We start from the raw sequence: 14,174 nt of genomic DNA on the forward strand, positions 1-14,174 counted from the left end.
GTATCCTTGCTGTTATAAGCTCATATTGCTGTCTCTCTCCTTTGTTGCCGAAAGGCTGCTGAAGGTCGTACCTTCATCGATTCCAGAGTGTGTAATCATTCCATTTCAAGCTGGTTAGTCATTGGCATCTTCTTATCTTTCAAGTTTTGCAGTTTTGAGAGAGTAAAACAAGAGATGAAAATTTCTTGAAGCTTCACTAAGTCTCAGTCCCCTTGACTAAAATGGTAATTCTGTGTGATATACTAGGTGGAATGCCTGGCTTTGTCAAGTGATCACAGCAGCCATTTTAGATGATGAGAATCCTCTATAAAACTTTCATTAGTCCATGAAAGTTTCAGGTATTAAAGTCAAATGATGTAGGTCTCTGATAATTCATTTTCACAAAATCACAACCTAATGAAAACAGTTTCAGAACTCAAGAGTTACCAAAAATATAGCCCGGAGAGAGGTTATGGAAAACTGATCAACAGACTGATCATAGCAAAAAACACTACAGTCAAGATGCCAGAGTTGAAACAGACTAAGGGAGAATTAGAAGACATTGGAATATACTAATATCATTTGAACAAGAACATAACAGAAATGTGGAACTATTGTACCAAAGCAAGGAAGGGAGAAGTACAGAGCGAGGAGACGAAATTCTACAAATTAGGTCTGTTTTCTCAAGAATTTAGAAGGTTAAGGTGTGACCTGATTCAAGTCTTCAAGTTATGAGCAGGAAAATGCAGGATAGGTAAAGATAAACCATTTCTATTGGTTGCAGGTTCTAGAACTAGGAGGCATAGTCTAAAAATTAAGACCAGGCTGAAGGATAAGGAGAGATGGTAGGAGGCGCTTTTCAACACAAAGGGTGATAAAGGTTTAAAACTCTTTGTCATGACATATGCCTTTAAGAGTGATTTGTCTGCATTGTTTCTCTTGAAAAGAGGATGTTGTAAATCTGGTACTAAAGTGTCTACTCCATGAAAAGCAGAGTAAATAGCTTTGGATTTTTTTTTGAAGTAGGCAAAAGAAGCATGAGTGGTTGGAGTCAGACTCACACAGACCAAGGGTTTTAGTTTTGCTTTCAGCGGTTGAAGTTGGAGTTTTAGAGTTGAAGTTGCTAAATAAAGCTCTCTCTCTCCTGCTGCAAAAGTTTGAGTTCTCTCTCTACTACTAGATTCATTCTTTTAGCTGTTCTGTCTCTTGGACTGGAGGAAATAGCTAGGATAGAAAATCCATTTTGCTAATTTTTTTCTTTGCCAAGTGTGTGTTTATAGCATGTTGCTATATTGGAACAGTTGAAAAGCAGTAGTTAAATAATACACTACTTTGTAAAGTATTTCAATAGAGTTAAAGTGATGCCAATTCTTCTTCTTTTTGCTTGTATTTTAACTATGGTGTAAGAATGAAATATGTTTTGGTCTAAGCCCAGTATTTTGATCAATCAGATCACATCTGAAACACATTATGTTTCACTTGCCTTTAAATAAGATAAAACTTAGGGTCTATGCTATCTCCTTGATATGTTTTGAGGGGCTTTAGTCTAGTATTTAACACTCTCTTTGGCAAGCAGCAGTTGATATGAAATCAATTAATAATTTTAAATCCGAGATAGATAAATTCATATTCAAAGATATTCAGGGACATGAATAAAAAGAGATAAATGGAATTAGGGCACAGATCAACCATAATGTTATTGAACTGTGGAAAAGGCTTAAGGTGCTGGATAGCCTACTCCTGTTGCCATGTTCAAAGAGCTGAGACAGAGATCCCAAACCAGATGAAGTTGATTTCAGAAACATTTAGAAACATTACAGATAGAAGTTAATAATGACTTTGGGAGGCTTGAGTTCATTGCCCAACTGCTACATAGGTGTGTAACATCATCTTTGCATAGGTTAATTGAAAAAAAGTTAACTTTAAGTAACTTCAGTAACTAATTAAAGAAAGTAAGAAAACAACTATTAGCAACTATTTTTGAACATGCTTCCCTGACAAAGGGAGACAGGCGTTTCAGTTTCAGAATAATAGAGCACGTCCAGTAAACTACTGCAGGCTAATGGGAGTTTCATAGTCATATCTTGGTTATCCTGGTGGGGAAACCAGAGTCATGTAATTAACCTTTCTTTGTGGTAGAAGCAAACTACAGAGGGATCTCATCCCTAATCTTGTACGCCTCACTCTGTTGAAGCACCCATGATTGGTACGTCCATGTTTGCTATGATCTGCTTGTACTGCTTGTGAAACAATTTTTTCACTGTACTTGGGTTATATCTGACAAGCAATATCAAATCAGTGGGAGAGGTGGAATCCCTAAAAGCATGAAAGTTGAGCAAAACTAAAAGTGCATGAACAGAGAATGTTGTCCATACAGTCAGCAGGGTTCAGTATCCATGTAGTAATATTATACAACAAGATTTTTAAAACTGAAATTCAGCTAATAAGCTGTTAACTCTCTAAACAGAAATATAAACAAAATAGCTAAGGCTGTCTCCCATTTTATTTAACACAGGGAGTTTTAAAAATAAAATCTCTAACAATGCTCCCACTGCTTTTAATTACTCTGTCCCCACTGACCTGGATTTCCAGAACACATTCAGCTGAATTTGAACCATCAGTGGCTGAAAAGGCGACTTCATCATGCAGTGTCTCAGAGTCATCATGATTGTAACTGTGAACACATGGACACATATGTTCACCTATGGTTATTATCATCACAAAGTAAAACTCAATCCCATTGAAACTGATCCAGTCACTGTCTAATATGGAATTAGCATATTTTACACTGGGTGGAGGCAGTAAGAGAATTAGTACTTAATTGCTAGCCTGAAATCTGGAAGAGTGTTAAGCAATGTCAATAATCAAGTTCAAGTTATTTAAATAAAGAGAATGTGACAATACATGACAATATTGAAAGTGTATGCAAATTACATAAGACTATCATGCGCCTCAAAACTGATCTAATCAACCATAAGCTTCTCTGTCTGACATCAAAAGTGTACAGCTGCTACACTCAAAGTATGAGCAATGGAGATCAAAGGAATGAAGAGCTGAGAGAATCTTCAACATCAAGTATATTCATTTAGTATATCAATCACCACAATTAAAACCTTCCATTATTTTTTCACTCAATTATCTCTCTCATAGGCTATAGGTAAAATAATACAGAAAGTTTAAAGCCAGGAATGCATGCAGTCCACAACAAGGCGTAGATAAAGACGAAACAACTCTTTGTTGAAATACTAGCCTCCTGCCTCAATTCAATGGACCATTCCTAAGTCAAATCAAACTAAATAATTCACAATATAACAAAGTGTGAAGCTGGATGAACAAAGCAGGCCAAGCAGCATCTCAGGAGCACAAAAGCTGACGTTTTGGGCCAAGACCCTTCATCACAGAGGGGGATGGGGAGAGGGTTCTGGAATAAATAGGGAGAGAGACGGAGGAGGACTGAAGATGGAGAGAAAAGAAGATAGGTGGAGAGGAGAGTAGAGGTGGGAAAGTAGGGAGGGGATAAGTCAGTCCACGGAGGATGGACAGGTCAAGGAGACGGGATGAGGTTAGTAGGTAGGAAATGGAAGTGCGACTTGAGGTGGGAGGAAGGGACAGGTGAGAGGAAGAACAGGTTAGGGAGGCGGGGACAAGCTGGGTTGGTTTTGGGATGCAGTGGGGGGAGGAAAAGAACTGGGCTGGTTTTGGGATGCAGTGGGGGAAGGAGAGATTTTGAAGCTTGTGAAGTCCACATTGATACCATTGGGCTGCAGGGTTCCCAAGCGAAATACGAGCTGCTGTTCCTGCAACCTTCGGGTGACATTGTTGTGGCACTGCAAGAGGCCCAGGATGGAAATGTCATCTGAGGAATGGGAGGGGAGAGTTAAAATGGTTTGGGACTGAGAGGTGCAGTTGTTTATTGCGAACCGAGCGGAGGTGTTCTGCAAAGCAGTCCCCAAGCCTTCGCTTAGTTTCCCCAATGAAATGGAAGCCACACCGGGTACAGTGGATACAGTATATCGCATTGGCAGATGTGCAGGTGAACTTCTGCTTAATATGGAAAGTCATCTTGAGGCCTGGGATGGGGGTGAGAGAGGAGGTGTGGGGGCAAGTGTAGCACTTCCTGCGGTTGCAGGGGAAGGTGCCGGGTGTGGTGGGGTTGGAGGGGAGTGTGGAGCGGACAAGGGAGTCATGGAGAGAGAGGTCTCTCTGGAAGGCAGACAAGGGTGGGGATGGAAAAATGTCTTGGGTCGTGGGGTCAGATTGTAGATGGCGGAAGTGTCGGAGGATGATGCGTGTATCCGGACGTTGTGGGGTGGTATGTGAGAATGAGGAGGATCCTCTTAGGGCGGTTGTGGAGGGGGCGGGGTGTGACGGAGGTGTTGCGGGAAATGCCAGAGACGCGGTCAAGGGCGTTCTCGACCACTGCGGCGGGACAGTTACGGTGGGGAATGTTGCGGTCCTTGAAGAACGTGGACATCTGGGATGTACGGGAGTAGAATGCATCATCCTGGGAGCAGATGCGGCGGAGGCGGAGGAATTGGGAATAGGGGATGGAATTTTTGCGGGGGGGGGGGTGGGACGAGGTGTATTCTTGGTTGTTGTGGGAGTCGGTGGGCTTGAAATGGACATCAGTTTCTAGCTGGTTACCTGAGATGGAGACTTAGAGGTCCAGGAAGGTGAGGGATGTGTTGGAGATGGCCCAGGTGAACTTGAGGTTGGGATGGAAGGTGTTGGTGAAGTGGATGAACTGTTCAAGCTCCTCTGGGGAGCAAGAGGTGGCGCTGATACAGTCATCAATGTAACAGAGGAAGAGGTGGGGTCTGGGGCCTGAGTAGGTGCAGAAGAGGGACTGTTCCACGTAACCTACAAAGAGGCAGGCATAGCTTGGGCCCATGCGGGTACCCATGGCCACCCCCTTTGTCTGTAGGAAGTGGGAGGAAGCAAAAGAGAAGTTGTTGAGGGTGAGGATGAGTTCGGCTAGGCAGATGAGGGTGTCAGTGGAGGGTAACTGATCAGGCCTACGGGACAACAAGAAGTGGAGGGCCTTGAGGCCATCTGCATGAGGAATATTTCAGAACTCTCTCCCCTTCCCCCTCTCTGATGAAGGGTCTAGGCCCGAAACGTCAGCTTTTGTGCTCCTGAGATGCTGCTTGGCCTGCTGTGTTCATCCAACTTCACACTTTGTTAATAAAATGTGAGGCTGGATGAACACAGCAGGCCAAGCAGCATCTCAGGAGCACAAAAGCTGACGTTTCGGGCCTAGACCCTTCATCAGAGAGGGGGATGGGGGGCGGGAACTGGAATAAATAGGGAGAGAGGGGGAGGCGGACCGAAGATGGAGAGAAAAGAAGATAGGTGGAGAGGAGAGTATAGTGGGGAGGTAGGAAGGGGATAGGTCAGTCCAGGGAAAACGGACAGGTCAAGGAATTGGGATGAGGTTAAGTAGGTAGGAGATGGAGGTGTGGCTTGGGGTGGGAGGAAGGGATGGGTGAGAGGAAGAACAGGTTAGGGAGGCAGAGACAGGTTGGACTGGTTTTGGGATGCAGTGGGTGGGGGGGGGAAGAGCTGGGCTGGTTGTGTGGTGCAGTGGGGGGAGGGGAGATTTTTAAGCTGGTGAAGTCATGCTTTTTTCACCTGATATGTAGATCAACCTCATATTGCTACCCCTTCAACTGTTATGAAAAGGAAATTTGCCACCAAATCTTACCAGTCAGCTGCACTCACCTGCATCTGTGTTTCAATGAAAATAAAACCTTCACTAGACACTAATTTAATGGACTCAGAGAACAGAAAGCCATATAAAGTAAGGCCCACGGCATTGATTTTTATGTGATTCTAAACGGCTTCCATATTTCTCCTGATTCCATTTAAATGTGATGGAATGCTTTACTTAATCCTTACATTGATAAAAGCGATTGTTTAAAGAAACCTAAATCCTTAGACTAATTTCCTGCCAGTGGAAAAAGGGAACCAAACAAAATCCTTATTCAGGCCACTCATTGTTGGCCTTCTTATCACCAATTTCTTTCTCTTCTCCACTTGAGTAAGATTCCTCCCCCTCTGCCTCTCAACCCTCTACTCCTACCTCCAGTACTGCCTCATGACCCATCCCCGACTTTGCCACACAGACACACTTAACCCTCTGCTTTAAGTCACTCCACCCTTTCCCTCATGTCCTTCCCACTTTGGATCACACCTCTTGACTTTGCCTTGTGTCGCATCTCCTCCACACCCATCCCCTCCTTCCCACCTCACTGCCCACTCAGCCTCTGCCTCATGTCTCTCCCTTCGTTGATAATCACAAGATGCTTTAATTTGTGATCTGATAAAGATTCACACATATGCAGATTTAATAGCCCACTATTTATTAGTGCCTATATTTAGGGGATTCAGACTAATTGGTTAGCTCAATGATTTAAGATCAAGAAATCCTGAAATATGCATCATCCTGAATGCCATTGTTTTAATTCCAGATTGTTTGCATTTGACCCTTGGTTTGCCATCCAAAAGCCAGACTGAGTATGAGCTGTTGTATGGGCAATTGCAATGTGCAGCAAAACATCACAGCCATGGGGCAGAGTGAACATTATATGTGAGAGTGAAGGGATTGTTTGCATGGAGAAATGACGATGGGAGCAAGAGCATTGTGGGATGAATAGAGAAATCATGGAAGGGCACGTGGTCAGATTTTGGGGGTGTTCAGTGTTGAGAGATGATGGACAGAGCAGAGAGCAGATGGTAGGCAGCACAGAGGCACAGTGGTTAGCACCAGGGGCCCGGTTTTGATTCCACCCTTGGGCGATTGTCTATGTGGAGTTTACACGTTCTCCTCTGTCTGTGTGGGTTTCCGCCAGGTGCTCTGATTTTCTCCCACAGTCCAAAGATATGCAGGCCACATGGATTGGCCATGCTTAATTGCTCATAGTGTTCAGGGATATGTAGATTATTTGCTTTAGCCATGGGAAATGCCGGGTTACTGGGGCGGGGGTCAGACGATGGGTTGGGGTGTGGTGCTGTTCGAAGGTCAGTATGAACTTGTTGAGCCAAATGCCTGTTTCCACACTGTAGGAATTCTATGAGTTCTAAATGATGGTGGCAATGAGTTCAGGTTAATGTTCACATTTGGCCATGGGAAGGGTTGGGATTGGGCAGAACAACGGATAATGGCATGGTTTGCTTCTACAGGGTAGCTTGCTGTGACTGGAAGAAAGACTTTGAACAATCCTGGCCCACAAGCAGTGCTATAAATGTATGAACCTACTGGATCTGTCTGTTCCAACCTGCCAGATAGCTGACAGTCTGAAAAATTCATCTGACTGCAAGAAATGTAAATCTTGTTAAAGATGAAGCCTTATTTGAAACACTTATTGGTGGTCACCCTTCCCTTATCTAGTCTTTGTTTAAATTAGAAGCGGACAGGTTCAAGGCAGGATGACACCAAACGTGCAATTCTCAACATTTTACCTTCCTACGTTGCTCAAGTCATCCTATTTTGGAGTTTGAAAATTATCTCTAAAGTGTCATACTGATCAGTTTCTCTAGAATGAGGTATCGCGCAGAATGAACAACATTTGCGCTGTCTTCCCTGGCAAATCTGTAACAAAGCACTTCAAACAAGATGGCTTCTGACAAAAAAAAGTGGATGAATGCCTCTTATTAGTTGTTTTTCTAATCAGACAAATAGGATGCAAATGAAAGGAGACTATTTTCTTTGCTGTGACTGATGTAAAATGAATAACCAAAGCACATTTTCTCCCTTTATTTACTTGTCCTTTCAACACTCCTAGGATCTCCTCTTGTATCTCTTTTATTTCAACTCTTTTGGGTACTTTGCTCACGCCAATCCCTATCCCAAACCTTCAGTGATCCTTAACCTTCCAGCTCACCTACTTCCATCCCTGCAGTGGGCTCTGTATCTTGCTCGGCATCCTCTTTCTTGATGCATCAGAAAGAAATATCATCGCTGCCTCCTTAACAACAGAAACTTCAACTACCCAATCCTACTTTCAACCCTACTCTTACTCTAACCTTTCTACTCAGCAATACTGCCCTCCTGTTCTCCCTGCAAACTCATTGTCAGGTATTCACATATACTCCATTGACTCTGTCATCTTGCATAATCTTGGAGCTGGGCTTAAGGGGCATCTACAATCATTGATCAGATTCACACCAGGCAAAGAGCTATGTATTCTAGATCAATGTTATGGACTAACTTCAAACTTTCGTTTCCAAATTTGAAAGGAAATTGAAAATTATTTCAATAAAATTGATAGTGGGCCATCACATAACAGCAAAGATTCCTTACCTAATTTTTAACTGCCTGAGGTCTTTTAGGTTGAAGATGTCCCCTTCAATCATGGGATCGCCATCCACTTTGACCACGCCATGCACTGGTTGCTTCTGAACCATGATCTTGATCTGGTCATCTTTTGTGTCAAAATCCATCACCAGAACATGATCCACTGTAATCTGACCTATTCCTCCTTCCTCAACATCCAATTGCTTTGCCAAGATCTGAAATAAAATGGAAAAGCCATTTTTCACTTTTATTATTTGCTTGCACAGCAAAGAGAAACTATTACCTGACATTTACAAGGTGATTCTCCAGTGGGAAAGCAGCAAAACCTGACAAAGAAATAAAAAAAATGACAAGGGTGAAATATGTCAGAAATCTCACAGTAACTGCAGAAGAATCCAGGGGAAAATCACAGTTGATTAGTTAACAATAAGAGACAATGCACATTCTCCTTGCAGTCCAATGAGATCAGAGGACCTTACAGAAGTTTATAAGATTTGTGAATGGCTTAGACACAGTGAAAATATGAGGTTTTTTTCCCATGATGGAGGGGTCAATTACTAGGGGACACAGGTTCAAGCTATGGGAGGGGGTGGAGTTTAAAAGAGATATATGGCGTTCATTATTCACACAAAGGATGGTGAGTGCCTGGAATTTGCTCCCAAAGGAGGTGGTGAAAGCAGAGAAGCACCTGGGCAAATACATGAATAGGAAAGAAATGCAGTGATACGGATTCTGTCAGGGAAGACAGTTTTAATGTGGAAGGGCAAAATGTGTCAGTGCAGGGTTGGAGGGCTGCAGGGTACTGCGCCTGTTCCTGTGTTGTTCTGTCCTTTGAGCTGAATATATGCTAGCCTAAAGCCTAATAGGAGTTATGTTGCAAATCACAATCCACTCAATTTAACTGCAACTTGATATTTTGAGGTTCTGTTATTTACATACAATACTCAAAAATCATCTGTGACCATATCATCAAATGATACATATTATGAGGATATTTTCCAGGAGACAGTGATTATAAATTTTTTTGTTATCATTTTCATTCATTCAAGGAATATGAGCATAATTAGCTGGGTCAATATTTACTGCCCATCCCTAATTGCCCTTTGAGAAGGTGCTAATGAGCTATCTCCTTGAAATGCAGTCCATCCAGCGTAGGTATGCCTATAGTGCCATTGGAAGGGAGCTCCAGGATTTTAACCTAGTAACATGAAAGGAACAGATATATATTTCCAAGTCAGCATGATGTGAAGTTTGCAAGTGTCACTGTTCTTGCATTTGTACTGCCCTTCTCTTGACTAAACATCAGTGTCCATGGGTTAGCAAAGGGATTTCTAAGGAGACTTGATGAATTTCTGCAGTGCATGTTATAGATGGTACACACTTCTACGACTGAATGTCAGTGATGGAAAGTGAATATTTCCGGATTTGGTGCCAATCAAGTAGGCTGCTTTGTCCTTAATGACACTGATTTTCTTGAGTATTCACTCATCTAGCCAAATGGGGAATATTCCATCACAGTCATGACTTGCAAGTGGCAGTCAGACTTTGGAGAGTCAAGAGGTGAGTTGCTCGTGACAGGAATCCTAGTCTCTGACATGCTCTTGTAGCCACTGCATTTATATGGTTTGTCCAGTTCAGCTTCTGGTCAATTGTAAGCATCAGGATGTTAAGTGGGGGATTCAGCAACAGTAATGTAAATGAATTTTGGATAGATGGTCAGATTCTCCCTTGTTGGAGATGGTCATTTCCTGCACTTGTATTGCTCAAATGTAACTTGCCACCTGTCAGCCCAAACATGGTTAATGTTCAGGTTTCGCTGCATATGAACAAGCGTAGCTTCAGTATCTGAAGAATCATGAATGTGGCTGAACATTGTGCAATCATAGAACAACATCCCCATTTCTGAACTTACGATAGCGAAGGGATCAAGATGGAAGCAACTGAAGATCGTTAGGCTTGGGATACTACCCTAAGGAATTCCAGTAGAGATGTCTTGGAGCTGAGGCGATTAGCCTCCAACAACCTCAACTCCTTACCTTTGAATACTAAAATAAAGAATTGTGAATGCTAGAGATCTGAAACTAAAATAGAAAGTCGTACAGAAACTCAGCAGGTCTGGCAGCACATCTGGAGAGAAAGAAAAGTTAATGTTTCAAGTTGCCTGACTCTTCAACAGGAATCATGTTCCATTATGGCAGATATGACTGCAACAAACATATAGTTTTCCCTCTGATTCCAATTTTGCTAGGGGTCTTTGATGCCATTTTGGTCAAATGTGGCCTTGATGTCATGAGTAATTGCTCTCATCTCTTTTCATAGATTACAGAATCCCTCCAATGTGGAAATAGGCCTTGAAGCCCAACAAGTCCACATTGACCCTCAGAGAATCCTACCCAGACCCATCCCCCTAATCTACACATCCCTGAACACTGGGCAATTTAACATGGCCAATCAACCTAGCCTGCACTTCTTTGGACTGTCAGAGGAAACTGGAACTCAGCAACTGGAGAAGAAACCCATGCAGACATGGGGAGAATGTGCAAACTCCACACAGTTGCCCGAGGGTGGAATCGAATCCAGGTCCCTGGTGCTGTGAGGCAGCAGTGCTAACTACTGAGCCACCATGCCATATTTGAATGAAGGCTGTCACATGTATGATGTGAATGTGAATGATACAATGATTCTTAAGATAAAGTTCCAAACAATGGTCGGTGATACAGTGAAATGCAATAATTCCACCAAGTACTGCAAAATACATAACACAGTTTTATAACCTGCATTACTCATTACAATGTTAAACCCAGTTGTCATAATAATTTTCAGCAGTAAGGAGTTAAATGAAAAACTGATCCAATTCAAGTTGGTTATGAAGGTTCTCAAACAAAAAGAAGCCTTCAAATTTAGTTTCAAATTGAGTTTCAATCATCTCCCTCAGTTCAGTTCCATGATATCAGGACGCCATGTGTTGAACAAAGCTGGATAATTTAACATAAATAATATTTATCAATTGACCTGACATGTGGGCAGCATGATGGCTCATTGGTTAGTAATGCTGCCTCACTGCACCAGAGACCTGGGTTTGATTCCACCCTCAGGCAACTGTGTGGAGTTTGCACATTCTCTCTGTGAATGAGTGGGTTTCTGCCCACCGTTCAAAGATGTGTAGGGTAGGTGGATTGGCCATGCTAAATTGCCCATAGTATTCAGGGATGTGTCAATGAGGTGGGTAACAGGGTAGTGGGTCTGGGTGGGATATTCTGAGGGTTAGTGTGGATTTGTTGGGTCAAAGGGCCTGTTTCCACACTGTAGAGATTCTATAAATGCTATAGATTAATATGACAAAATCCTCAACCCCACTTTTTTTTTCAGTAAGTTTACATTCCCGTGTGTCAGTGGACAGAGGAGGCCAATGGTTTAAGAAATTTAACATAAATCGAATTATTTGAGTTTGCATTAGCCAGAACGTTTAAGTATCTTCACTTACAGAGGAATAGTGTTCCCATTTTTCATTTGTGCATTTTTAGTGTCCATATGCCATTAAAATCATTACCTGCACCTATCACTAACGACATCTAGAATCTGAACAACAATAATAAAAGATGGATGGGTTGAATCATAGATTCATAGAATCCCTACAGCGTGGAAGTGGGCCAAACAGCCCAGTGAATCCACACCACACATCCCACTCTAACCCTATAATCCATCTAGCTTGCACAACCGTAGACACTATGGGCAATTTAGCATGGTCAATCCACCTAACCTGCACATCCTCGGACTGTAGGAGGAAACCGAAGCACCCGGAGGAACCCGTAGGGAGAATGTGCAAAGTCCACACAGACAGTCTCCTGAGGCTGGCTAACCACTGAGCCACCATGCCGCTGCACATTTAGTAATTTGTGTGGCAATCTTAACCAAACTGAACATGATTGTAACTGTGTACACCAGTTCATATCTCCTGATACAGCTTGCTGATGATGGACTAGTGAAGCTGTCCAAGGTCAGAAGTTGCTGGAAAAGGTCAGCAGGTCTGGCTACATCTGAGAAGAATACATCAGAATTAACATTTCAGGCCCAGTGACTCTTCCTCAGAACGTCACCAGACCCAAAACATTAACTCTGATCTTTTTCTTCACAGATGCTGACAGACCTGCTGAGCTTTTCCAACAACTTTTGTTTTTGTCTCTGATCTATAGCACCCGCAGTTCTTTTGGTTTTTATTTAGTGAAACTGTCCATCTAATCATAGCACAAGTACTTTCTCCCAGTACAGGGAATGGAATGTGTCTATGTTGTCACAGGAGTTGTAAGCCTACTCTCAACTAAGTAATCATGTCAGCACCATTTGTGAAGAAAGAGAAAACCAAAAGTTAATGGTTTGAGTCCAACATGACTTGGAACAGTAGTTCATTGGTAAGCACTGCTGCATTCACAGAGCCAGGGCCCAGGTTTGATTACACACTTAGGTGAAAGCCTGTGTGGAGTTTGTATGTTCTCCCAGTGTCTGCATGGGTTTCCTGCAGATGTTCTGGTTTCCTCCCATAGAACATAGAACATAGAACATAGAACAGTACAGCACAGAACAGGCCCTTCAGCCCACAATGTTGTGCCGACCATTGATCCTCATGTATGCACCCTCAAATTTCTGTGACCATATGCATGTCCAGCAGTCTCTTAAATGACCCCAATGACCTTGCTTCCACAACTGCTGCTGGCAACGCATTCCATGCTCTCACAACTCTCTGCGTAAAGAACCTGCCTCTGACATCCCCTCTATACTTTCCACCAACCAGCTTAAAACTATGACCCCTCGTGCTAGCCATTTCTGCCCTGGGAAATAGTCTCTGGCTATCAACTCTATCTATGCCTCTCATTATCTTGTATACCTCAATTAGGTCACCTCTCCTCCTCCTTTTCTCCAATGAAAAGAGACCGAGCTCAGTCAACCTCTCTTCGTAAGATAAGCCCTCCAGTCCAGGCAGCATCCTGGTAAACCTCCTCTGAACCCTCTCCAAAGCATCCACATCTTTCCTATAATAGGGCGCCCAGAACTGGACGCAGTATTCCAAGTGCGGTCTAACCAAAGTTTTATAGAGCTGCAACAAGATCTCACGACTCTTAAACTCAATCCCCCTGTTAATGAAAGCCAAAACACCATATGCTTTCTTGACAACCCTGTCCACTTGGGTGGCCATTTTAAGGGATCTATGTATCTGCACACCAAGATCCCTCTGTTCCTCCACGCTGCCAAGAATCCTATCCTTAATCCTGTACTCAGCTTTCAAATTCGACCTTCCAAAATGCATCACCTCGCATTTATCCAGGTTGAACTCCATCTGCCACCTCTCAGCCCATCTCTGCATCCTGTCAATGTCCCGCTGCAGCCTACAACAGCCCTCTACACTGTCAACGACACCTCCGACCTTTGTGTCGTCTGCAAACTTGCTGACCCATCCTTCAATTCCCTCGTCCAAGTCATTAATAAAAATTACAAACACAAGAGGCCCAAGGACAGAGCCCTGTGGAACCCCACTCACCACTGACTTCCAGGCAGAATATTTTCCTTCTACTACCACTCGCTGTCTTCTGTTGGCCAGCCAATTCTGTATCCAAGCAGCTAAGTTCCCCTGTATCCCATTCCTCCTGACCTTCTGAATGAGCCTTCCATGGGGAACCTTATCAAATGCCTTACTGAAGTCCATATACACCACATCCACAGCTCGACCCTCATCAACCTTTCTAGTCACATCCTCAAAAAACTCGATAAGGTTTGTAAGGCATGACCTACCCCTCACAAAGCCGTGTTGACTGTATTTGATCAAGCCATGCTCTTCCAGATGGTCATAAATCTTATCCCTCAGAATCCTTTCTAACACCTTGCAGACGACAGACGTGAGACTTAC

At 43.1% G+C, this 14,174-nt stretch overlaps 1 protein-coding gene across 1 annotated transcript in view; it reads right to left on the minus strand.

Annotated features, from left to right (window-relative positions):
• frem1a (Fras1 related extracellular matrix 1a) overlaps positions 1–14,174 on the minus strand; it is a 395,391-nt gene that overhangs the window by 154,907 nt on the left and 226,310 nt on the right. The window contains exons 13-14 of the mRNA XM_059645008.1: positions 8,282–8,490; positions 2,560–2,653 (exon numbers count right to left, since the gene is read on the minus strand). Coding sequence (XP_059500991.1) covers positions 2,560–2,653; positions 8,282–8,490 — 303 coding nt within the window. The remainder of the gene's footprint in view (positions 1–2,559; positions 2,654–8,281; positions 8,491–14,174) is intronic.

The sequence above is a fragment of the Stegostoma tigrinum genome, chromosome 3 (assembly GCF_030684315.1).
Source record: "Stegostoma tigrinum isolate sSteTig4 chromosome 3, sSteTig4.hap1, whole genome shotgun sequence".
Taxonomy (NCBI): Eukaryota; Metazoa; Chordata; class Chondrichthyes; order Orectolobiformes; family Stegostomatidae; genus Stegostoma; species Stegostoma tigrinum.